This window comes from Xenopus laevis, chromosome 1S (genome assembly GCF_017654675.1).
Source record: "Xenopus laevis strain J_2021 chromosome 1S, Xenopus_laevis_v10.1, whole genome shotgun sequence".
NCBI lineage: Eukaryota > Metazoa > Chordata > Amphibia > Anura > Pipidae > Xenopus > Xenopus laevis.
This window is the reverse complement of record NC_054372.1, coordinates 107,648,211-107,675,578: the sequence shown is the minus strand read 5'-3', so window position 1 is coordinate 107,675,578 and position 27,368 is coordinate 107,648,211. Positions and strand designations below refer to the sequence as shown.

Below are 27,368 nucleotides of genomic sequence, written 5' to 3'. Positions count from 1 at the left end.
AAAACCTTCCAAATGAATTTGGCTGCTGACATCATATTTATGTGCAGTATCATTGTGGACAGGTAAGGAGTTCATTTCAGGAGGGGTTCCTGCTGAAGCTAATCTTATGGGAAGCAATTATTACAATTATTTATTGCGCATGCTCCAAGTTATCTTAAACAGCTCTCCCTGGTTTGATATATTATATCAAATATTTTTTTTTTTTTAAAGGAAATTTTGATACCATAGGAGGAGATAAGAGAACTTGTGGCCAACCAGCATTCCATCAATGGAAACCTAGACAAGATTGTACCTGTGTAAATAAAACACAGTTTATTAGAAGCAAAAAAAGCAAATATGAAATACTTTCACCACAATATTTATATTAGACAAATAAAAAAGTAACTTTAAAAAAAATATATTGTGACCTTGTACAAGAACTTTGATTAAAAAAAATATTTTTAACTGTGTACAAAGCATCCACTTATTACATATTAAAGTCTGTTATGCATCCTCTCTACCATCAATATATTATATTGCCAACACAGGCCGGTGCTGAAAATAACTAAAATACATGTAAATTACTGTAGCTCCCAATCCATGTATAAAAGCAAGTACATGTATGGGATCCAGTTTCCAGAAAATCATTATCCAGAAAGCTCTGAATTACAGGAAGACAATTTCCCATAGACTCTTTTTTAATTTAATATATAATTTTTTAAAATGATCTTTTTCTCTCTAATAATAAAACAGTACCTGGAACTTGATCCCAGCTATGGTGTAATTAACCCTTACTGGAGGCAAACAATCCTATCAGGTTACATTATGTTTACATAGTTTTTTAGTAGAGTTAATGTATGCAGATCCAAATTATAAAGCAGACCCCGCAGTCGCAGGGGGAACAGGGGGGCCCAGACTGTAGGGTCTGCTTCCTCTATAGCTAAACCCCCCCTCCTCCCCAACCACTTTCTTACCTGAGGCGAGGAAGGGGGATGCAAGACAGGCGGGAGTGGGTGGAGGAGGGAGTGGGCAGAGGCAGTATGTGGGTGAGGCAAAGGCAGGATGGGAAATGGGCGGGAGGATGGGGATCGGAATGCGGTGGACCCCTCTGCAGATTTTTTTGGCGGGGGGTAGCGCCCTCTAGTTACACCACTGATGGACCCCCTTATATAGGCAAACTTTCCCTGAGAATTCTGGATAACTGGTCCCATACCTGTACTAGGAAGTGCTAGGGAGGAAGACAATAAGCACATGGCTAAGAAAGGATGCAATGGATTTGGCTGTGGAAGTACATGCTGAAAAAATGAGTACAGTGCTAAAAGTCTGCAAGCATCTTCCAACTTCGCTTCCATCACCCTGCTTAGGGCTGTCAGGCTGGTGACAGAGGGGATTCTCAACTAAAGTAAAGCAGGTTTTAAAAAAAAAAGGAACGCGTTATCCGGACAAAATAACCCATAGCTGCATAGCTTCAGTATGGACTGTACCACACTGTATTTTTTTAAATATTAAAGCAAAATTGATTAACCCTAGCGCTGAAAGCATTTGTAAAGAAGGCACCAGGAAGCCATTGTACTTGCTTGCACGTTGTAGACAGTGGTTCTAAATATTTTTGCTAATATTCTGCTGCATATAATGTCTTTCTCAGGATCGGAAATTCCTTTGTTGCCCTAAAGGCTTGTCGACCCTTTTTGGCATTAGGCCCTGGCTGCTTTAAATGGACATTAGAGTAACCAAACAGAATTTGGAAACAATACATTCTTTCTATAGCGTTTTATAAGTTAAAACAAGGAGTAATCATCACTTAACGATGGACCACCATGAGGAAATGTCAGTTCCCCTGCAGGCTGTATATTCGTTTTTATTTGTGATACATGAAATGTAATGAAGCAGTGAAGGGATTACTTGGTTACACTTGGTCATTGTCACAAACGTTTGACTTCATATTTATTGAATGATTCTAAAAGCATTTTAAGCCTGGATAGGAAACTGGCAGAAAAACTGAAATGTCTATTAAGGACAAACCGACTGTCTGGAAACTGAAGTTCCATGGGACATACTTAATTTTAAAGCCAGTTTTTTTTTTAAACTTTTAAAATAGTCCACCGGAATTACAGATAAACTTATAATTATCACATAGGTTGTGCTTAAACATATAATTTATGGTTGCTAGGGACTCTTAGGTTGGATACTTTTCTTTGAAAACCAAGTTACTTTTCCTTAACTTAAAGCTGGCAAAAGTAAAATTAAAATACTTTATGTTATCAAATCAATGAAGGAAGAGATCCATGTCTAATACTCCCACCCAATTGACCAGCTCTGTGGTAAAATAAACTATAAAATTAAACAAATTCCATAAAAACAACAAATCCTGCAAGCCTTGGGTTTTTGTACCACCTCCAAGCATAAAATTAGCCAACTGTCATATTTCTCCTTATGTTGTCCCATTTCATGCAAGTTCAAACACTAGCATCTATCTAGTCAACTAATTTAGGCTCATGTAAATTGACTTACTAAGATATGATACCTAAATTGCTTGTTTAATCCCCTTATGATTTGTAGTCTGTATAAAACAGGCATCACATGGCTCTGCATTATTAATAGTGTTTGTTTTAGGTGCAAAACAGGCGACAGTATAGGTTTTTCAACCCTTTATTTATTTTAAAGCATACTGCAAAATGCAGTTTTTGCAACTGTTATATAATATTAAAAGTATTTAAAGGGCATGTAAAGGCAAAAAAATAAAATCCAAGTTGTACTTTCTTTAATGAAAAAGAAACCTATTTCCAATATACTTTGAAAAAATGTGTACCGTTTTCATAAGAAACCTGACTGTATACAGTGAATTTTTCCCTTCATTTACTTTTACTACTGTGGATAGGAATTGTCAGACGGTTCCCAACTGCTCTGCAGGGAAACAATCAAACTTATGAGCAGCAGGGAGAGCCCTCCCGCCTTACTTCCCAGCCATGCAGAACTCAAGCAGCTTTGTTTGTTTCCTTGTAGAGCAGTCAGCGACTGTGTAGAGATTTGTATTGGATTTTATTTTGCCTTTACAACCCCTTTACTTTTTCCAACTGCAGCTGCAGGGACAAAGATCATGGAGCCAGATTTAAACAGATAAACTGGGATTCTATTATTTGACTTGGTCCTGTTTTGATAATTTATAATGATCCCTAAGCAGCCCAGACCACACTGAGCATGTGCATAGTCTTGGTCTTGCAGAGATGTTTAACAAACTTACAAGATGGTGACCCCCTTTGACCAATTATGAAAGCATAAATTATTTGTTTTATTAGGCTTCTGGTACAATAAGTTCATGTTTATGTTTAGTATACAAAATACAACATTTCTTGCCTTATTCCAGTTTAGACTTTACTTCTTCTTTAATGATTAGGTTAAAGCTACATTTTTATAACCTGTAAAAGTCCAAAGAAAATAGTTATGCCATTTAGACACAAAGGGGCAGATTTATCAAGGGTCGAATTTCGAAGTGCAAAAAACTTCTAAATTTGACCATCGAATAGGGTAGTTCGACAGTCGAAGTCAAAAGGTTCCTTCGGATCGAATGATTTAATCGTGCGATCGTACGGTTTTACCAAAAATCCTTCGATTTCTCACACTTGCCCAAACACTCAATATAGGTTATAGGAGGTCTCCCATAGGCTAAACAGCAATTCGGCAGGTTTAAGATGGCGAAGTGTCGAAGTCAAACTTTTTTAAAGAGACAGTACTTTGATTTTCAAAGTCGACTTTTTCACTTCGAATCGAAGTCGAATTTGGCCTATTCGATTTGCATTTTATTAAAGAGTTATATAAATGAGTTTTTGGTAGTAATTTTGATTACCATAACTTAAGTTTACTTAATGTTATAACTTAAAGCTATAGGAATGCTACAGTTTTTTTCTCTACCGTTTCCCACTGTGCTCATGTCACACGTTGACGAGGGTTAAGAATGGATAAAAGGGATGTCTGTAGTAGTTTTTTTCCACAGACCATCTTAAGTGTATCAGCAGTTGCTAGCATGATAAACAGATGACCGGCTCAGGCCTGCTAAAGCATTTGAACATCCCAAATGGTTCTGTCACCAGTTTGGTTTGGTGTTAGCTTGGAGTGTGCCTGGGATAGATGTATGTCAACTCAAAACAGACATTCCTAATTATTACATGTTGGAATTAAATCCAAATTATAGGCCTGCTGTATTCAAATGTAGCAGCAAATGCAAAACATATGCAGTAGTTCTATTGAGGCTGATGATGTTTGTGGTTTGACACAAATTATATGAATGTTGGACATTTTAACGCTCATCAGCTTAGCCTTATTGCTAGCCATTTTCTTTAAATTTATGATGGGTGACATATATATATATATATATATATATATATATATATATATATATATATATATATATATATATATATATATATATATATATATATATATATATATATATATATATATATATATATATATAGCAAGGGGATTACCAGCACTCATGTCTAGAAAGTTCTCCGTGCCTGGGTGCAGTATCCAAAAATCAGAATGTAGCAGAAAAGAAGGCTCTGCACACACAAGACTTAAAAAATCAATAAATGGTGTTTTATTAAAGTGAAAGTAGACCTGACGTTTCGATCAGCAATCTGACCTTTATCAAAAGTGATACTTTTGATAAAGGTCAGCTTGATATATATATATATATATATATATATATATATATATATATATCCAGAAATAACAGAGTGTTAACATATTAACATGTTTGGCAACAGAACCTAAAATTTATGTATGTGTAGAGAAGTGTTCCAAAGATGCGGTCTGGTCAGAAGTTCAGAAAAGAACAAATCAAATCCAATAACATTCTTTTGTATGCCTGCTATGAAATTTAACTGCTACATCTTGTTTTGCACAAAACTGACCTGCAATCAAAATGTCTAAGTCGCTCTCTTTATTTTCCAAGGCATCTATTGACTGTGATAAATCTTTTTTTTTTTAAACTTCTAATACAAGAGGGAAGCTAAACCCGCAAGAAATAAAATAGACTGTACAAAAAAGAAATACCTTTATTAAAATATCAAATGATTCAGTTGTTGGAAAGCATAATTATAGTTTGATATAAAATTCTTCCAACATTTACCCTGAAATGGGCTGAATTATTTGCTTCTATCATGGGTTAATTCTAAAGTTACAGCCAAAGTGCACATTGACATTAAAGCAAGTTAATACCAGAACAGGCACGCTATCCTGTGTTTTTAAAGGCAATACATCACCCTGTGTGCTATTCTTCAGAACTTGGAGGTAAAATAGGCTGGACCATACAATTTCCTTTCTAAAGCCTCTGGTGCTCAGAGACTATTCCTTTCAACTTTTTTTCTCATGGGCGTTCCACGTGACAGTAAGTGTTAATATCTTCAAGCCTAACCAGAAGTAATCCTTCTGCTGGAGCGAATCATGTGCTAATCTGCTGGCCAAGTCATGGGCGTATTAGATCATTAGAAATTCATTCTGTTATCCTGTTTGGGACTAGTGGCATTAGTTAGGGGAGGAATTGAAGAAAGTGTCACCTATTGCTAATTTCTGTGATACCCCGCTGCAGAGGTATTTGTGAATAAAACCAAAGCATTGCCTGTTCCCACACACATAGTTTTGTGTTCTGTATTTTTTCTTCCAAGTGGATGGAGTTTCCAAAACCAATTTGCTCTTAGGTTGACCAGCAATGTAATGTAAAACGGTTAGAGGAGGAGATTACATGTACATGTCATGCTTTGGGGCACCCTGCCATAGATGATTTAGCCTGGACAAATATGACTGCCTTTGGAATATATCTTTTGCAAATCTTAACCCTTTTCTTTCTTAAACTGCATACTGTTATAGTGAAAGTAATCTGGTGGACCAGATTACTTTGTTGCAGCTCCTGACATACTGTACAGTGCTGGTACCTACAGTGTGATAATGTATACGAAAGAACTGTTACCACATTCAATTTTAGCCAATTTTAAAGATTAATATAAATTTGCAGCAAGAAATACTCCAGAACCGATACAGTATTGATGGCAGATATTCATCAAGGAGTTAAAAATCTTCACTTAACTGATTTGTACCGTCTGCTTTAAGTCTTGCAATTTAATTTCGGTAAGATAATAGGTCTCATTTTTCTTTAGTGCACTCTCCTTTTTATACTTTTCACCTCACCCTGAGTTAATTCCTATACTGTGCCAAAATCCTTAATCCACAGGCTGTATTCTCCTTCTGGTTTACATATAATTTAGACACCCCAACTAGGGAGGGCCAGTGGGAGGAAGGAGCAAGAAGCTGGGCACAGCTATTGACATGAATGCAAGTTAAAGAATCCTGAAACCACATGTTTGTCCATATTTACTGTGTTGTTTTCAGATTGGTGTCATACAGTAGCTGTGGACGAATCGAGGCCCTCCATATCCCTATAATGCAATACAAAATATAACTGATTTATTCAGAATAGTCAGTGGCAGCTGGCATAAAGTTGAGATCAGTAGACTAGAGCCACTGTTAGAAACTGGAAAAAGCCCTGGCTGATCTGTATTAGATTAAAGGTAAATGGAGAGATGCTGTAAAAACCAATGATAAGCAGACATTCAAGGTTAACCACACCCAAGCAGCACATCCACAAGTGTTTCATTTACTTTTTATTTGGTGGTTGTCTTCCAAGGAGAGATAAAACGGATATTAATTTCAATCGTCTATGGATTTTTGCTTTCGAGAAAAGACACAAAGACAAAACTGCATATAACATGTGCTTTTGGTTTTATATAAATCTCACAAAAAAGCTTATGTATAGTTAACAGTTTATTTTTGTGAAAAATACTGCCACTTGTGTCTCCAGATCTAGGTTTATGACGTGTCATATCATTAGTAGATTCTATGTTGATCTTCTAACATAAATTAACTGTTCAGTTGTACAGTCTATGGTCAATTGCCTTTCAAAAATTATTTGTTGTGAGATTATATAGAATAGAGATTTACAGGGATTCTGTGCTTTACAGAATGTAACTGACTGGTTGTCATCAAGGTGAATTGGCGCAATTTCCAGTATTGCTTTAATCATATTTAGCATTATTGAGGCTTATTGTTGGCATATTCTGTCTCTAAATGAACTAACAAAACATTAATGCCAACCAGACCATATGGTGTAGGGTTAGTACTTGGACTAAAATATTCATGACAGACCCCTTGGAAAGTCTTCTTTTGTACTTTAAAAATTATAATTGCTTAATATCCTCATTGATGAAGACGGGTGTTGCTGACACGTTGTATTTGGTGGGTCTTCTGTAAGGCAGTATAGAGCTTTTTCCTCTGCTTTATAAGCATTAGCATTTTCATTTTCAATTGTTGTACATTCCAATGGTTGCAAACAGAGCCTTTGAAAGACAACACTTTTTTTATCTCCTTATTTATTATATGTGCACAGCAGAGTAGCAATCTCATACTTTCCTAATTGTATGTACACATTTTAAACCCTTGGTAGATGCCATCAGACTAGGACTGACTTGGGAAGTGAATGTGGGTTTCTTAAAGGAGAAGGAAAGGTTAAAACTAAGTACGCCTTATCAGAAAGGTCCACCTAAATATGCCATTAAACCCTCAAAGTAGTGCTGCTCTGTCATAAGAAACACTGCATTTTTTTCCTTTTATTGTGTACACATGGACTTCTGCCTTCAGCTTAAACCTCCTTGCCCTGGTGTGAGAATGCTCAGTTTCCTCCTCTCCCCCCCCTTCTCTGCTGTAATCTGAGCCCAGAGCTATAAGTGAGCAGGGAGAGACTCAAGCAGGAAGTGATGTCACACCAAACTAATACCGCAGCTGCTATCCTAAACAAACAGAGAGCTTCTAGAGCTTTTTACTCAGTTATGGTAAAACATTCTACTGAACAAATATAGCATTCTAGCTTGGTGTATTTCAGCTTATCTATTGGCAATAAAATGCCTCTGTAGCTTTCCTTCTCCTTTAACAGGTCTACAAAGGCCCCTTAACTGATATTGGAAATTTCAAAATGACTAGACCTTAGTATGTATGGCCATCCTAATATAAGTAATGACTTTCACTCAGATCTTTGCTTTTATTTTTTAACCATTAGTAGACTGATCACTAATCACTGAGTGGCTGCTTGTAGTAACTTTACTGCTGCATTTTACTTAACAAACCACCCAAAAAATAGGCAAAGTTGAAGGCAAATGCATTAGAGAGAAAAGAACCATTGGTTGTACTAAGTGCTACAATCATTGCCTGCTCTAGAGCAGTGTAGTAAGTATGGTGGGCACAACATTTTTCTTTTGCATTTTACCAATGAAAAGAATTGCCATCTTGCTTCTCTCTGCTTCCTGTTTGTGAACTTAACACAGAGTTAAAATTATGATATAATTACAAAGCCATTGTGTAGCATTGCCTAATCTTTACCATGTTAGAGTAGATCATGTCCAAAACCAGGGAATCTCTAATTCAACAGGAATCAGCTCTCCAGTGTTATCACTTCCAGTTGATCTGGTTGCTAATGTCCATGTTTTCTAAGGTGCTTTTACACTTATACTATCCACACATGCATTATTTACTATGATATACAGTAGCAGTGAATGAAGTCAAAAGCACCAGCGACTAGTCCGATTTCCATTTTGGAGTCAGGAAGGAATTTTTCCCCCCTCTGAGGCAAATTGGAGAGACTTCAGATGGGGTTTAGGCAGGTTAAAAAAGTTAAAAGGTTGAACTTGATGGACGTGTGTCTTTTTTCAACTTAACTTACTATGTTACTATGACCTGGTCAAAAACCTTTATGATTTTACCTTAATGATTTTACTGTAGGCTTTATCGGATTAATGCTGAGAACCACAAAACCAATATAGGAACTGGCTGAAACCACTGCAACTGTGTTTGTTAGTAAATTAATAACACAACTGTTTAGTCTCATGCTCGACTGATTAGGGCAGATATGCCCAGTAGATGAAATAAACGAATGGTTGGGAGGAACCTTTAACATTCACCTGAAATGGAATGCAACTTTTAAATTGTAATATTAGACATCAGACACAGTCAGAAGGTTCATTTCATCCCTTATCACAGATGGCTGGGAGATTTAATCTTTGGTAAATTTCTTTGTTATTTCACGAAGAAAAGCTAACAGCCTAGACATATATTACATTAGAGTAATGTCCATGTATGTTTATCACTTCTATTGGCAATATTATGTAAGTGCTATTGAGTACAACTGTTTCTGAGGAAGACATAACTCTCCATTATGTAACTGCAGAGTGTATGAGAGGTAACCAGTAATAATTATTCCCCGTGAATAATGTAAAAATTATCCATAAATACTATCTGCAGCACATGGTAATACATGATGACAGGGAATAATGCAGTTGGTTTAAATTCTCATTGAAAGCTCCCTCTCTTTCATGTAATTGCCTGAATGTTTATGCTAGGCAGCAGCAATTCTTTACTGTAAAGAGATTGGTGTAGTGTTTGTATCAAAACCACCTCCAGATGTGGCTTAACAAGGCCACATTACCTTGCTTTCCCATTGTATGCCTGGCATGTTCCAAAATAGTTTTATGGGATGAGGAGGTGAGGGGTGATGAGAGGGGAAAGTAGATTGCAAATTTACATTTTCTGAGCCAAAGGAGCTTCCACGTAATGAGATTTTTTTTCATCTGTTTTAGAGAGATATATATATAAATATATTTTTAAGAGAGGGCTTTAAAAAAAAGGGGCAGTAAAGTATAGATTTATTTGACTAGGTATTGCAATCGTAAACTATTGTATAGCCCCCTGCTGAATAAGCTGTCCTGGCAGCCTAAGTCAGGAGAAGTGGAACAGCATGGACATTTATAATGCTGAATTTAATGGTTCAAATGTGTTTTTCGTTGAAAACTAAGAATTTTTGATGCAATTTATTGGTAAGCTAAAGAGATCTGGTGAAGCCTGTAAAGAATGGGCAAGGCACTGAAAGATTATTCTAGACCAGTGATCCCCAACCAGTAGCTCGTGAGCAACATGTTGCCCTCCAACCCCCTTGGATGTTGCTCCCAGTGTCCTCAAAGCAGGAGCTTATTTTTGAATTCCAGGCTCGGAAGCAAGTTTTGGTTGTATAAGAACCAGGGTTACTACCAAACAGAGCCTCCTGTTGGCCAGTCCACATAGGGGCTACAAAATGGCCAATCACATCACTTAATTGGCACCCCAAGAACATTTTTCATGCTTGTGTTGCTCCCCAACTAGTTTTTCTTCTGAATGTTGCTCACAGGTTCAAAAGGTTGAGGATCCCTTTTCTAGACAGTCTGTCACTGTGCACATTCTGCTGAACAGGTAGAAGGTGAAGCAGCAAAATGACAAGAGACATTGGGGTCCACAGAGAAAGCTATTGCACCAAACAGAACTTCATAACATTATAAAAAAACAGTTCTTTTCTATGTGTTAAGCCAGCTATGAAAAAATATATAAGAACATATGTGTATTTCATTGACTGAGCAAATGCAAAACAAATCTAAACATTTCCAATATAAGAGTTAAATACAATACCGGCAGTTTTTATAAGGTTACGGCCCACAGTTTGGCAAAGCCTTTTATTAAGAGATGACCAGTTATCTAGAGAACACCAGTCCCAGTCACAGAGCAATGTGGAGCCAAATACAACACTGTATTTTTAGACAGACCTTAATGATATTGTCTGTCAAGAAAATAAGAAAAAGTAGATGCATCTGCCATATTACAGCTCTTTTCAACATTATTTAAACACTTTGAGTACTAAAAAAATGACTGGGGAAAAAATTAATAAAAAATAAAATATAATCATCATCATTCTCCTTTCATCTTACAGTCACAAAAGCAAACACAGACTGTATGTTTGGCAAAGAAAATGACAGTCTCCTTCCTTTGTGTTGTGATACACTGTCACTTACAAAGATAAGTAAGCATGACCATAGACATACCGCATGTGTTATGCCTTAAAACTCAAATACAGTTCCATATAGTTTAAGGAAAATATTAACATTCTACAGCAGTAACAACCTACATCTAAATACTATCTTTAGTATGTAAATTACATAGTCCTAAACTAGCTGTGAACCCTTTAATGGTATGAGTATTGTCCTACAAAATGTTTATACCATAGTATATATGGTATGGTTTATACCATAGTTATATGCTGGTCAGGAAAAACCCAACTTTAACCCACAAAACCTTATCCTGTACTTCTGTGCACACCTCTGGTTAAAAGACTGGGAATCTTTAGGAACAGAGGAGGGGTGTACTTTCCCAGCCTGACCCACATCCAACTGTAACCTGCAATGGTTGGCCAAATTTCAACCTGAACCTGCCCAACTACAGGGTTTCACTAGCCTTTAGAATACTCGTTTGGTTTTGTATGCAATTAGAAACATAAAAGACAATATAGAATGCTTCAGATGGAACTCTTGCTTATGTATTTGACCTTGGAGTGTTATATCACATAGAGAGTTTAAATTATGTAACAAAGATGAGTACAAAACAAGGCAGTAGCCAATTGCAATAAACCATTGACTGTTAAGTGGGCAGTCCTCAACAGGATCTGACCATTGGCATTTAGGCTTAAAGGATGGATATCATGCAAATTATCTCAACTGCAAGAAGTAATGAGGGGCTGCAGCAATTCTTTGCACCATCATCTGCAAATGCACACACCAAGATGATGCATGGGTAGATGAAATGTTAAAATATGGTCAAAATTAGACACATTGTTCAACTCAATCTAGGCATATTTGCCCAGTTATCAATATTTGGATCTAATATATTACTTTCCATCCATTTGATTTCTGAAGACTTATACTGGCCATACACGCACAGAGAAAACTGCACAAAACAAAGTTTGGTAGAATTGTCAGTGTGTGTTTTCTACTTGGACAATTCCAAATGATATCTATGTTCCAATGAATCAGTTATTTTCTCAGTAGGGCAGGTCTGAACATTTCTTCTGCTGACACACCATGTACTATAGCTGCATATGTGAAAGTGAAGGGGAGCTGAAAATCGTTTTTTTACTTCCTGCTGTTCTGATCTGGAACCACTAAAATGTGGCTATACTGCGTAAGTCCCCTCTTAGTATAGCCAGTCCTTTCAGCCCCTGGGCCCACTGTGAAATCAGAAATTCCCACTAAAAAACATTTTAAATGATTGACCAGTACCCCAGAAATTGTGGCAAATACAGTAGTGGGATGATCGTTATCTGTTTATGGGGCAAATGCAGACTAAGCAAAATGTTATTTTACTTCAACAAAAAAATGAAATATTTATCGCTATATTAAAAAAAAGCAAAAACATTTAAAAAAATAAAGGGGTCTATTTAAATCAGTTTCTTTATAATTACACTTATCTAACAGACATAGCAGGCCTATCACTCTGTTGAAGGTAAAGAAAATTTATTTTTGCCAATGGTCCCTTTGTAAAGAAGAAAAAGAAAAAATACCTTGCTTAATAAATGCACAAACAGTGAGTGTCTTTGTAATGCGAGGCATATGATTAGTGTATTATTTTTGTGTGTTTGCGAATGAAGAACACAGAGAAATGAAATAACTGATAAAATTTTTCAGCTCTATCTAGTTAAAAGAAAATTCTATCTCCTATAAAGACTATTGCTCAATGTACATAGCTGAAGGACAATTTGCCATAAAAGGGTGCGTTTATGTAGACTTTTCATTTTTTTGTTACAATTTCTATTGTAATGTACATGAAAAAGGCAAGAATGGCTTGTGTTTGACTTTACATACGTTTGTAAAAAAAAAAAAAAAGGATCCAGCGGTAATTACCAGTTTGCTGAGCGAATTCCTGTAGGGTTTGTGTTCTCCACATAAGTAAAAGGGATACATTGAATTATATTAAAATTTCAGCGTTCAGCTTATAGTTTTTGTTCACAGTAAATGTGTTACTTTCTTCATTGGTCTAGTGTTTGTGTTTAAATTTATAATCCGCACCCAGCAGGACCAAATTATAGCTTGGCATAAAAAAAAAAAATAATTCTTCAGGAAGCATTCATAAAAAATCTTTCTGTTCTTGCCATACAGTAAAAAGGTATTCAAATGCTTTTTGGACATATCCTTACTCGTTTTGTTGTGTATTTTGCTTTTGTTGCTCGAAATGCAGAATATTATCAAGTCTATTAAAGGGGAAGCAGTCTCTGTGCTAAATTGAAGTGACTTTGCATTTCAACATATGGACATTGTATTATGCCAGAAATGTATAGATACACTTTTCCTATTTTCACCGTCAGGCTATTATATACAGTATAAGGACTTAACGCTTCTAATGTTTGTAAGTGGGCCTTTGATATTAAACTTGATTCTGAAAAAGGTTTGCCTCGTAAAATAAGATATGTCCTGAAGAATAAAACTGCATCTATTATTTAATATGAATTCAATGATTTATGTTGATAAGACAGTACAATTAAATATCCTTACATTAGGTTAGTATTGGAAATTTAAATCACATACTTCAAATGTTATTTTGTTTTACATTTTGGAGCTGTCTAATGTAGTCTAATGCAGTATTACTGTCCCTTTAAGTTTTTGGGTATAAGGGGCATCTCATTCTGGGTTAATAGCAAAATAGTTATCAACAGATTTCTGGCAATGTTTTCAGTATGCATGCAATTATCTCCCTTGTGAACCAAGTAAACTGGATCTTCTGTGCTTGCAGACTTTCAGAGTGAAGAGTTAAAATCATGCAGTCCTCTTGTAACTTTCCCTTGTGAAGAAGCACAATTAATTACAGAGTTCATTAATTAGTGAACATATTAAAGAAAGACACCATTACTGACAAGTGTAGACGTGATATATCATCAAGTCAATAAACTATTGAACATGAAACTGGACCTTTCAGCATGATCTTCCTTCTTCCCCTCTGTTAACCTACAGGCACATATATTATTCCTGCTTCATCAGCAGATGTCGCTGGTAATATATTTCATATTACTATTCCGTTAATCAGGGACAAATACTTATATAGTTTGCAGAATGAGCCATCAAGTAGTTTACATGATGAAGGGGGAGCTGTTACTACCATGTAGGCTAGGGTAATTTATTTCTGGAAGTGACAAATTAAAAAGAGGCATTACTGAAGAGTTATAAACTAATAATATAATGAATACTTAATACAATATAATAAACATGTTAAGGAGCCATATCAAGATAGTAGAGCATTTATTTGAAGCAGCTGGCTGCAATATGTATTCTTTAAACATGCAGGTTCTGGCTTCAATTCTTTGTGTAACTGTAATTTGTAGAGTACAGGAAACCCAAAAAATGAAACTTAAAAAAAATTATGGCCTCTATTAAGTTAACAGTTTACTTTTCATAACAAGATATTATATCATAAATGTCTTTAAACATTCAGGCTGTATTAATCATACATTTTAAAATTGAACAAGTAGGATATGTATGCCATTATACAAATACATTTCATAATTTGGTTACATGGGCAATGGATATCAGTGACTCATGTTTGACACACATACAAACTTGTCATAGGGGGTCACCATCTTAGAAAGTGTCTGTGACACTCACATGCTCAGTGGGCTCTAAGCAGCTGTTGAGAAGCTAAGCTTAGGGCCATCGCAAGTTATCAAGCAGGAAATTTGGATTATAATTCAATTACATTACATCAAATAAACGTGTATGTTATGACCATGCTTAATTCTAGCTATTAAATAATCAGGCACATTCAAATTTAAGTGGGCCTGTCATCCTAACTTGCCTGTTTCTCTCTTTTAGGCCATCCGATGTACACTTGTAAATTGCACTTGCGAATGTTTCCAGCCTGGGAAGATTAACGTAAGAACCTGTGACCAGTGTAAACATGGCTGGGTTGCTCATGGTAAGATATTACTGAACATTTGGTATTTTTATAACCCCACATACAGTATATTAAAAAGGCAATGAAAGCTAAAGGAAAAGACTTTACTGCTCATGCTGTTTTAGCTGGAGAGAAGGCAGGTCCGGATTTGCGGAAAGGCCACCAAGGCCGGGCCTAGAGTGGCAGGATTTAGGGGCGGCAGGATTTATGGGGCAGCATGCTGCCCAACTACACCCACATTGGTTCAGAAACACTGGGGATGCGCAGTAGATACGATTGTTTTTTCAATTTACAGTGTGCTGATCCGCATTGCTTTGGTGTCGATGATGAAAAGTTGCTCAAATAAAGGTGAGGGGACGAGGCGATGAACAGCAGGGGACCTAGGGGCCTAGAGAAAGCACTGTACTATTCTTTTCTTGGAGTGGTATATGAAAATGTTAACAGAGCATATGAGAAGGATAGGGGCTCATACAAATCCCTCCAGGGGTCAGGCCTGTTCGTTTGCAATAGCTTTCGACACAGACACCCAACCACACAAACCAGAAACCCTGAACGGCATGCTTCTAGCATGCAATTCAAGAGTGCCAGGGACAGGAAGCTTATTGACAATACATGACAGCCACCATACATGCTAAGCTATGCATTTTCTAATATAGGAAGGTAGGGTCATGGGAGGGCCAACTGATGCAGTTGGTGAGGGGACATGTTCCTATACTTACTAGAAGAATTTACTTCTTTAATGTAAATTAAAGAAGTACATTTACATTAAATTTGAAAATGCTTTGAGTAACAGATTCTTTTGTTATTCAAAAACAATGTCCAGCCATTTCTGGTCCCCAGTCCACCCTAATGCGTTTTACAACCCCGGTAATGCATGGGGAAGCTTCTCCCCTCATAGCAGCAGCACCCCTGGATATGTTTATTAAACTAAGCAAATTCACTCACATATTCTAACGCATGATAAACACAAAATCAAATGAGAGAAAAAAATTAATATGTGAACATTTTATTATTGCTATTCCAATACATAATTTTATTGGAATACATTTCCAAAACAGCAAATTGTATTAACAAGATAAAAATGCTAAAAAATATAATTTTTTAATCTATACCCTATGTAATCTAAACAAACAATCAATCAATAATTCAAGCAGTCAATGTTGTAGAAGAATATAATGTTATAATTTCTCTCAGTGACACAAGAGTTCTTCAGATCAGATCTAACTAATTTTGATGAACAGACAAAAGCCAGTCAGGTGTTGCAAAAATGTCTCCTTAATTTTTTTCCAACAAAGACTTCATTATACTACTGTCATATGACAGCACACATAGGGGCAAATTCACTAACCCGTGAAAATTCGCCAGCGATGGCTTAGCGTACATCGCAACACTTCACCAGGCATAAATTCGCCTGGACAATGCTAAGTTCACGAAGATCGTAAGTTGCACACAGGGTACCGAATGCTGGCGAAATTACGCCAGTAAAATTATGCTCAGCAGTTCGAATTTACGCTAGCGTTGGCTAATTAGCATACGGCGTGCAGTTAAATTACAATGACCGTATATGCTGCAGCAAATACATTACACTACACAAGGCAGGGGAACCTTAATAACATTATATAAAGTTGTTATAATGCCCTACACATGTGCCCACAGTATAGTTTAGGTGCCATATGTTAAATTGGCGAAGTGCCGAAATGACATCACGGTGGCGAATTTTCCTCTTTAGTAAATTTCCCGGGGAAAGAAGCAGGAAAAAGAAGAGGAGCTCTTCTTCAGTTCCTCATCGGGTGATACAACTGACGCTTGCAGCAAATTACATATGAGGGATTCTCAGGTTACCATGCACATAGAGACAACCATACATAACTTTGTTTTGTTTTACTTTTGGTGTTTTGTGACTAATTCCTGTACTTAGTTATAAGTATAAGGTTGCTATCAAGTACCAGGGGTGGATTTGCTGGGAACCAAGAGTTAATGGTGCATGAACCTCTGTAAAAATGCTTATTCATACTATACCTGTACACTTGAGATCACTACTGTTGTACTTAAGTACCTTATTCAAGTTATTAGGTGTTAAATGACCTTCTTTTAATAATAACCACTGACACTTAATTATTTCTATATATGTAACCAAGCTTTAGTAAAAGGAAGATCACCCCCCCCCCCAGTTGCTATCTTTTTCAAGATATGGGGTACTTACATATCATTGCATTTCTCTCTTTAATCCAAATCCACAATATGCTAATTGCCTTATTTATGAAGTTCCTCATATGCCATAACCATAAATTAAAAACTAAAATAGGAGTTCTTAAATTGTTGTAACAGGAAATACTATTTTGTCTGCATTTTTGTATAACAAGTGTAAGTAGCCACTACTACAGTTTAAAATGAAACAGTGTCTTAATGACAGATAAACATCAAAACAGAACAAGCAATACTCTAGTTCTCGAAACCACAGGGCAAAATGTAAGGTAACAGCTACTTATCAAGGTTTTTAATGCTTGTATTTTAAGACAACGACTATATTATTTGTGGGGTTTTTACGGATAGTTTAAGGAGGTTATTTAAGGTTGAATTTCGAAGCTATGTGAATTTTTTTGAATAAATTCGAATGTACTCACAACTTGAATGGGAGGTTATTTATGAAAAAACTTGAACATCTAACATTCGATCACACCAAAAAATCCAAATCAAATTCAAATCATGTTTTCCTCAGAAAAAAAAAAACTAGAATGTCAGGAAGGCTATTAACATCTTCAAATGGTCCAACGGACATCTGCCATTGATTTCTACAATAACTCGTCAGGTTTTAGTTGGTGAAGTATCGAATTAGAATTATATACAGGGTCGAGATTTCATAACTCGATAACATTCTAGGGATGCACCGAATCCACTATTTTGGATTCGGCTGATCCCCCCGAATCCTTCGTGAAAGATTCGGCCGAATACCAAACCGAGTAGGCATATGCAAATTAGGAGTGGGAAAGGGAAAACATATTTTACTACCTTGTTTTCTGACAAAAAGTCACGTGAATTCCCCGCCCCTAATTTGTATATGCAAATTGGGGTTCGGATTCGGTTCGGCCGGGCAGAAGGATTCGGCCGAATCCAAATCCTGCTGAAAAAGGCCAAATTCTGGCCTAATCCCGAACTGAATCCTGGATTCGGTGCATCCCTATAACATTCAAATTTGAGTTGGTGGTTTTAAATCTGAAATTGTGAGTTTTGACCGAAAAAAATTTTGAAAATTCAAATTTACCATTCAAACCTTAGTAAATCTGGCCCCTAACTGTTAGTACAGGCTTTTATGGTTGTAGATATCTCAATTATTTTTTCAGTGCTGGATATTTTGCAAATTGATAGCCATGGCATTTATATCAAACTTATGCAATGCTTTGTATGCAAAGAACCCCCAAAACAATTGTACTGTATATTACTGGAAAGACTTAAATCATGTCAGAGTTGCTCTATAGCTTGTTCCTATTTTGTAATTTATCCAATGAAGAGGCAGCATCATGCTCTGCAGAACTAGATATACTATTAAAATAAAACTTGGCTAACAATGAGCTTTCTTAAAAGTGTATTTGTGTACATAAGTCTTGTGTGAGCAGCATATTATTACCAATATAAACATGTATGATGGCACATTATCCGCTATAGGGTGGATTTCCCAGCTTGTTAAATTTTTCTTCAATACAAACAGGACTCTCGATTTTTCACAGATACATTTTCCTTATGAAAAACATGCAAAACTATTTGGTATTCTCAGAACAGCTATAGAGCAGCCTGGTGGGGATTTGGACATTGCATGGACACAGTTTATCTCTTTGTGTCCCAGCAGAAAATATGCAGGGCCAGCCACGTGTAGATAAATACAGTACCAATGAAAAAGCTCTGGTTCCCTTTCTGACTAGAAAGCCAATATGTTCTTGACGTTCAACCAAAGCAAACCTAACTAACTCACCAGTCATGCAAAAAAAAAAAAACCCAAAGAAATAAGCACATTAAATTTAGAATTTGCCGCAGCTGTGTATGTCATTCTTTTGGAACACAAGGACCCTTTTCAGCCCATTTCCTCCAAAATGTCCACTTCTTTACTCTGCAAAGTATGTGGTTTTAAGATTCATTAAGTCCCCCTCTCCTTGCATGTAATTGCTCCTTCCTTAGTGACTGCACACATTCAGGCTCAGGGCATTCACAAAGAGGACAGGTTTGGCTGGTAAAAGTAATGCCCGCAGCTGGAGTGCTTATCAGATAAACATTCACGTGTGCTGGTAAAATAAGAGCTTTTCACCTCTAGCTAATAATAAATTGGATGCAGGAAAACTGAAGGTTCCTGGTATTTTTTTTCCTTTGGGAACACCTTTGGAGGACAGACATGTTTTTGGTTATTATTTCCCCACCCTGAATTGGCAACGGTCGTGAATCTGTTGGCACTTTCTAAATGAACAACAATAACAAAAACATTTAGACTCCAAATATTTACCAGCTGGGAACTGGAGAACACTGCATACTGAAGCAATTTTCTTAATTGTTAAAGGCCACTTACAATAGATAGAATTACTATATTTGGGAAGAGAGGTAATTTTCAAAGAAAATTAATGTTTGCTAAAGTGTCACTATTTAGTTTGAATATCTGTTACCTAAATATTACCACACGCTTACCTATGTAAATGTGCACAGGACCAAGCAAAGTTCTAAAGCAAGTTTAAAGACCATCATTATGTACTAAACCCCCCCTTTTACAGATTCATCAGAACAACAAATCTTACACTAACATATATACTATATATATACTGGAGCCATTTGGAGGAGTTGAACTTTATTGTTTGTTTTTTTTCAACTGGTATTAACTATGTAACTGGGGACACACAAGTGGATTCCTTGCACTTTACATGGCAGGAGATGCTCCTGCTTCTTCATTGAGTCAATCTGTGTGCTTCCAGCAGAAGTCCCTAACTAAGTAAGCAGTACTAAAGGTTGTTTTAATACAGCAGTTTTTCCAACGGCTCACTTCTTTCGTGTGCTGCAATTTCATAGAAAGATACTCAATAGCATAGAATCAATACATAGTTTGTAAATATGCCAGATTTTATGAAGCAATTGAATAATGAAATAAAGAAATGCTCTGTCAATGTCTCTGTTTCAGTTGCCTTGACAGCTGTAAGCTGTGTAAGACATAACAAGCCTGTTTCATAAATCCACTTTCTAGTCGTCAATATGATTGGCTGATCTTTTAATGCCTGTGCCATTTTTCTCTTTTTGTTTTTATCCATGAATGCAGCTTTGGACAAGCTCAGTACGCAACACCTCTACCACCCTACACAAGTTGAAATCGTACAATCCAATGTGGTGTTTGACATTAGCAGCCTTATGCTGTATGGCACACAGGCTGTGCCTGTGCGACTCAAAATTCTCCTGGACCGGCTTTTCAGTGTCCTGAAACAAGAAGAAGTACTACATATCTTACATGGTCTGGGATGGACATTACGGGACTATGTCCGTGGATACATACTTCAGGTAAGAGAACTTTGAAAGAAAATTCAGACTTCATGGATAATCTTGTTAATTTTTTTTTGACAAAACACATAGATTTACATGAATTAATTTCTTTATTCGGAGGATGTTGCCGACCCACTTGGCATCTGTACAAAAGTGAAAATATATTCTATTTATAACATATGCAATATAAATAGCAGCAGTCAAAACAAACAAGCATTTAATTATTGTTGTCACTATGTACCATTAATAACAGCAAGTGTATCCCAGGAATTTTTATCCAAAGCTTTGCCAATAACCACTATAGCAAAATCGCCATCCAAAATTAGCTTCCTGGTTTATCAATGGATAAGCCCATTGATATTAACTACAACTGCTTATTTGTACAGAAATTGCAGAGAGTCTGTTCTTAACATTTTAACTGTTCATCTGAGTTTCACTGCTTATTCAAGTGGCTCCTATCAAACGAGTGATAGATAAAGGCACTTTTTTAGCTTCCTTAACATTTTTATTTCAAAGATGCCATATAGTGAGCATATGTATATTTTTATATAAGTTTATTTGATATAGGATTATTTAATACCAAGGAATAATTTGCCCCGGAAAAGTAACCCATAGCAAACAGTTTGGCATTGGCTTTTATTGTTCTACCTATATTTGGTTTCATATTCACAACTGGTAACTAGTTACGGGTGAATAAATTCGCCAGGCACAAAGTCATGGCAAATTTCGCATTTCACCGCAAGCAAATTAATTTACAAAACTACAGCGACAATTCACTGGCAAAAAATCTGCTGCGTCAGAAAATCTGCTGCGTCAATAAAAAATTGACGTGTGTTAAAATTGTTCTGACGCCCATTGACTTTAATGCATTTAGACCAAATAATCGCGCGTCAAAATTATATTGACTTCATTGGTTTTTGCAAATTTTACGATGTTTCGCGAATTTTGCAAAATTTTTGGCGAAGCGAAACAGCACAGATTCATCTATCATTACTGATAACTATGGGTTACTGAATTCAAGAAAATTTGCTCTGAATAAAACCATTTTTAAAGCATTAACAACAAACAATATTTTTCAGATGGTTGCCATTAGAAATTAATGTACATTGTTAATTTTTAAACGTTCTTTCATATTTGTGGTTCCCAAATATTTGAGGAGAATGCTTGCTCGAAGGTCAATGAATGTGAAATTTCAGGCAGTGGCGTATTTGCCTCCTAAATATTCTTGGAGCTATGGCTGAAAGGTTGATTCACTACAGTTATAAACTAAGGGGGTCCTGAACAAAGGGTGGAACTCAAATAGTGCTTGAACTGAAAAAGCTTTACCACCACTGCTTTAGATTATATGGTTCCTTATCGAGCTCATTTACAGTTGAGAAGAAAGTTTAGTTTTCTGCCAGCATTTTTGCAGAGAATATTTTCCAGTGCTCAAGTTTGAATATTGTTTACAGGATATTTTCCTGCTCTGTGTTTCTATTTTTTTTTTCTGGCATTGCGATAAGGAACGTTTTATTTCCCAATAAGGTATTAGTAAATAAAACATATTACATCAGTGAATTGGTTTACCGTAATTTGTTTATGGTCTTCAGTTATTCTATGAAAGATCTTGCAAGGAACGCCAAGTGCATCAAAGATGTTAGGAAATCTGACATAAACTTTATATGTGATAAAAGTTAATATAAACACTTTCCACTTCAAGTCAGTTGTATGTGATGTGCTTGCATAATCAAAAATTAATGGATGTCGGGCACTTATGACATTCTTTTTGTCCCAGCATACCTATAAAATAATTATTCTTTCATGCAGGACATGTTTTGCAGCAGACCAACTAGTAAAGCAAATACATTTTTCAGCTTCTGGTGGGGACCTTTTATTTGTAGTGAGAATATCACAAACTATATGTTTTAAATGATAGCTAATCATTTTAAACATTCAGAGAAACACTTTTACTATACAGTATTGTTCTTATACCAGGTAAGGAAAATCATGATTCTTGTCATGTCAAATCATGACTCTTGACTCGATGCATAGACATAATAAGGATGGAGGAAAATGGTGTAGGTGACTTGCCTGAACTCCCTAGCAATACATATTAGGGCCCTCCTCCACAGCAACTTACCCATGCTCTTACGTGCAGGCCTAGGGAGTGAGTTTGTGTGGATGTCTTTACCAGACTCCTTGCAGTTACAGTGTCTGCTGAGTATTTAAGCCACTGAAATTGTAGCTTATAGCATCTAGACTCTAGAGGATGCACAAATTCAATGTTAATACATTATAGCTTTAGAATGAGACTACGAAAAGCGAGAATGTAAGATGACTGTTTCTTATTTCACTCTCCTTGCAAAGTATCTCTGTAAACCTGGCATGGTAGAAAATTTCACACCATAGGCCACTTTTTATTATCGCTTGTAGTCTTCTTTTTCCTTTGGATTTCATCTCTTTCTTTGGAGCTCATTAAAAAACATGCAAAAACAATCATGAAACATTGTGTTTGTGGAGAGACTTGCTACAGATGTGCAGGAATCTGTGTAAATAATTGAAAAAAGAACGAAAAGGCTGTTTTATTTATTTATATCCCTTCTTTTTTTGTATAACACCGTCTATTAATTTTGACCGCAATACACTGTAAATGATGTTGACTACCATAAAATAAACAGACTAGTGGTTAGGCACCATATGTTTTATAGTTATCCCATGGCTTTTATTTACTGCTATCTTACTGATCTCTCAGGCAGCTTTGTAAAGCAATATTTAAAGAAATATGAACGATAGCAAGCACTCTATATTAACCTTATTAGTGTACAATTCATTCCAAAAATCCCATATATTGCTAACCATTTTCTTTTCCATGCATATGGAAAAAATTATCACAACCTGCATTGTAATTTCCAACTTCCATGTTCAATATAAAGGGTACCCATTCAAGTACACCTTAGTGGAAGGTGAAGAGGAGGAACCCGATGAATGATGCCTAGCTAGATTAGCTTGCTCTAAAAGTAAAGGCCATTAGCATTATCTAGTAGAGCAAGCTCCACCAAGGAAGGTAAAAGAGTTATATGTGGTTCAACCCAGTGTAAGCCTCTCAGAGATTAAAGCTAGTCACTGTCTAGATAAGTGTCCCTTTACTTTTGGCAAGTTATAGCCTAAGAGAGCTACCTACAGTGCTTGTTGGAGCCAAGTGATACTTTTTCTACACAGTCCATCTATTGGGTGTACTAGCACAAGAGCTGTAACTAACTAAAGCCCTAAGGCCTCATACTGTACATGGGGTCCTGCTCCCTATCTTGACCTATGCCACAGGTCTTTACTGGGGTCTTCTGCTTTAAGCTTCCTAGCAGTAACAGGTGGAGTCCAAAGGCGGAAAAGCCATGTGCGCCCTCCTATTTTATCAACTATATACAGGAACGTGACATAACATTCTTCTAGGTCCCTCCCAAAGATCATAGGAAACAATAACTGGGACTTTCTGAGCCAGTAGGGAACCTATTGGTCTCTACACATATATTTCTCAGTGATAGTGAGTACATAGCTTGTATATTTTTATCCTCCTATTCTGCACCACAAAAATATAAAATCCATGGAAATACCAAGATGACCCCTTACCAGATAAAATAACACATTTTATTGCTTATAAAAATGTGTTTGTTCCCTATGTCTTGGCATCTGTGCTGGACACATTTTACATCTGTTCTGCTAAAAGGCCTGAAGGACGGGGAGGGGATAAAGAGAGAAGCATGTGAGAAAGGTGGAGGAGACTCTGAAGTGAAATAATTTAGATCATGCAACTTTATTGTGGATATATCTATGCTGCAGGAGAATCATTTTTCATGATAGGACTATCTATTTCTCATTTCCACTCTGCACTCTGGTGAGAGAAAAGCATTGTTTCAGCGACCCCTCATTCTGTTTCTCTTGACTTCAATTTGCCAGCATTTTGCTCGTTGCAGTGACAGGCAGGTCGTTTGTGCTTGAATAACTCTGAGCTCTACGGTTTATGGCATCCATGTAATGCTTAGCAATAGGTACAGCAGCTAACCATTCATTTATAAATAATCTCCCTCCCCCTCTCAACCTGTCTCCCAGGTAGTATACCAGTCACTATTAATAACTCACAGTCTGCATTCCCAAGTGATCAGGCTTATCGCTTGTCATTTGGAGGCAGGCGGAACCCAAACTAGGAGCTTCAGCAAGTCACTCATGAATAAGCTGTGATATCATTAGATTTAAGAGAGATAACTTGAGGGCACAAGTCCTCCTTTCTTGTCTTTTCTGTATGTGCCAGAGTAGTTATCTTTTTAAATCAAGTGCTTAGCCATTTTTTTCAAAGCATGAGGATCATACATTTACAGTGCATAGTGGAAGAAATTTCTTATATAGCAACTATATGTTAACCTACAAAGTAGAGACATTACATAGGTTCTTATCACAATTGAGTGGAAGTGTTTACCGTTAAAGTGTTTTGCTCTCTATAAATTTTAATAGAGGATCTTTAGAAAACACATGACTTGACCCATAGGCAGACCGAAGTTAGGTATAGGGTTTGAGGTATAAGAGGGCAGCATGACAGAAAGTCAATGGTTAAACCAACAAGGTAAAATAAAGAAAAATTACAGTTACAAAACCCAGTCCAAACAGACAGACCAATAAAGGGTGGCTACAATATTGTAATAGTCATAATCATAAGTTAAAATGGTCGTTAAATTCTATATATGCACTAACAGTAATCCAAATAATGATATTCACAAGAATGTAGATAGTCAGATAAAGGGAAAGCTAGGTAGGCTTGGCATACAGACAGACACACAGAGACAGACTGATAGATATAGACTACAGATGAGGCAATAAAAACACACACAAAATAACCTCCAGGCTCATTGGCTCTGAGACACCAGTTTATCAGTTCCTCTCCCTGTAAAACTCCATAGTGAAGTGTGAAAAGCATCAGAAAGCAATGTTTGTGCCAGTGCAGCTTTTTAAAGTCACTTGCCAGCACCTTCATCTCCTCATATGTTTCTAGCTAAGGAATAACACGGAACACAGAGAAAAAAAAGCCGACAGCAATAGAGACCAGATGCCGGTATTTCTTCTCTGTCACTTGGCTGCCGAGCAGATGGAATTTATATCACTCGAGCATGCTAGAAGGAAGAAGCCTAAAGCAGCCAACATGTGGAACCAGGTCTGAGTGACATTTTGCTAATGTTTTGTCCTTGTAGAACATTATGCTTCCTCTTTGCTTATGAGCTGTGGTTTTCCTGACTCAGACAGAGTTTCCAGGCCCAGCTGGAGCAGGGCTCTCCCCCTCCTTTTCCCTTCCCACCCTCTATGAAAAAAGAAGGTTATGCAGGAGGAATGGACCCTTGTACAATGAAGCTCTTTATTAAAATACCTGACATCTGCGTGCAATGCTCACCAAATCATCCTGAGCCACACTAAGGAATACACTAGGCATTACCAGTCACTTTTGGTCTGCTTCACCTTCTTGGCCTGATTTATGAAGGAGTCTAGCAAAAGAGTACTTACAAAGTACTTTATTGGACTGGAGCTATCTTCCAAGAGCCATTGTCCTTCTGATACAAATTAAGTATTCTTTTCTTCCCCTAGTGGTTTACTGACATTGGGAGAGAGACATGCAGACAGAGATTAACATTGTTATACAGTAATTCAGAATATATGATACCTTTTCCCAAATGAGGTATATAGCATATGTCTCTGGCTGTGCAAGGGAGCAATGCTTTGTAGATGAAATCTCAGCTGGAGCAATACATACACATCCCATAATATAAACTTGCACAATAACAGTAATAATAGTATTGGGAAGTCAGAAGAGACAGAACTGAATTCTCTTTTCTTTGTATTTAGATATTATTAATAACCAGTAAGCTCAGCTCATTCAGCGGATGCTGGTTGTTTGATAACACCCAGAATCCTTTGCAATTATATTGCTATCATTCATGCAAAACCTTATAAATTCTGTTGTGTTTTTGCCATTGGTGCATTTTTGCTATTTCCCAGTTTCCATTTGGGGGTGCAATATAAGTGAGATACAGTCCCACAAGCAGAACCTGGAGACTCTGCATGGGTGGATGGTTAACAGACAATTAGTGGCAGAAATGAACACGCAAAACAGTGATCCCTTTCAACTTGTATTTTGGAAGTTAATTTGTATCATTCTATTGGGCAGTGATTACCTTTTAGGTTATAATAACAATAGTTTTATCACTGAAATGGAAACTGTGAAGGAGGCAAAATGCTGTCCCGTATGCCATTGTCCTTAAGTTTAGGATCATGATAAACATTCTGATCTACACACAACTGTGCAGATAAAACTTGTTGATCCATTTAAGGCTTATGCATGTGTGCTGTTTCCAAATAATATACATTAGATTGTATCAATAAGCATGTATTCTGCAACTGCATCATATATCCAAGCAATGAACTTGTCTATACTTGAAATAAACGTTGACACAGGTCAATTCTATTGCTAAGAGCAACAATATATAGAAGCTTGGCTTTAGGGAAATGGGCCAGACAATTGACTGGTTTTCTGCTGTTTGATAATAGGCTTCATTTGGCTAGGAAGTGTGACAAACCCTTACAGACTGGTACAGATTAATTCAGTTTTTTAGAAGAACAGCAAGGAAGCCTTCTTCTTGGGTAGTTAAGAGGGGAGTTGCTAAAGAAAAAAAGCACTTTGGAAAAAAAGTCTATGTAGGGTAACTCATTAGTGCGATTATAGATTGATGATCTTGGAAAGTTCAAGAAAGTCTTTATGCACAACTTTGTAACGCTAATCTGCTAAGAAGATGCCGAAGCAAAATGTAAAAATAAATTAATAAAGTTTTTGAATTGTTGTCAAACTGAGTTGCAGATAAGAGTCGAGTGATGCATATGAAAACAGAGGCTGACCCACTGAGAGCATCATGGAGTAGTTTAAATAAAACGGCCACAATTGCCAAATGTTTTGCACGTTGCACGATTCGTGGGGCATGTGAAGAATGGCTGCAGTCATCTGCACTCCTTTTTGGAGCACATGTAACATGGAT

General features: G+C 36.6%; 1 protein-coding gene across 4 annotated transcripts in view; it reads left to right on the top strand.

Moving 5' to 3' along the window:
* The window catches only part of bnc2.S (basonuclin 2 S homeolog), a 355,235-nt gene that overhangs the window by 258,376 nt on the left and 69,491 nt on the right, over window positions 1-27,368 (top strand). For all 4 annotated transcript variants that reach the window (XM_018243745.2, XM_018243744.2, XM_018243746.2 and 1 more), the window contains 2 exons: window positions 14,739-14,841; window positions 20,108-20,343. In XM_018243745.2, coding sequence (XP_018099234.1) covers window positions 14,739-14,841; window positions 20,108-20,343 — 339 coding nt within the window. The remainder of the gene's footprint in view (window positions 1-14,738; window positions 14,842-20,107; window positions 20,344-27,368) is intronic.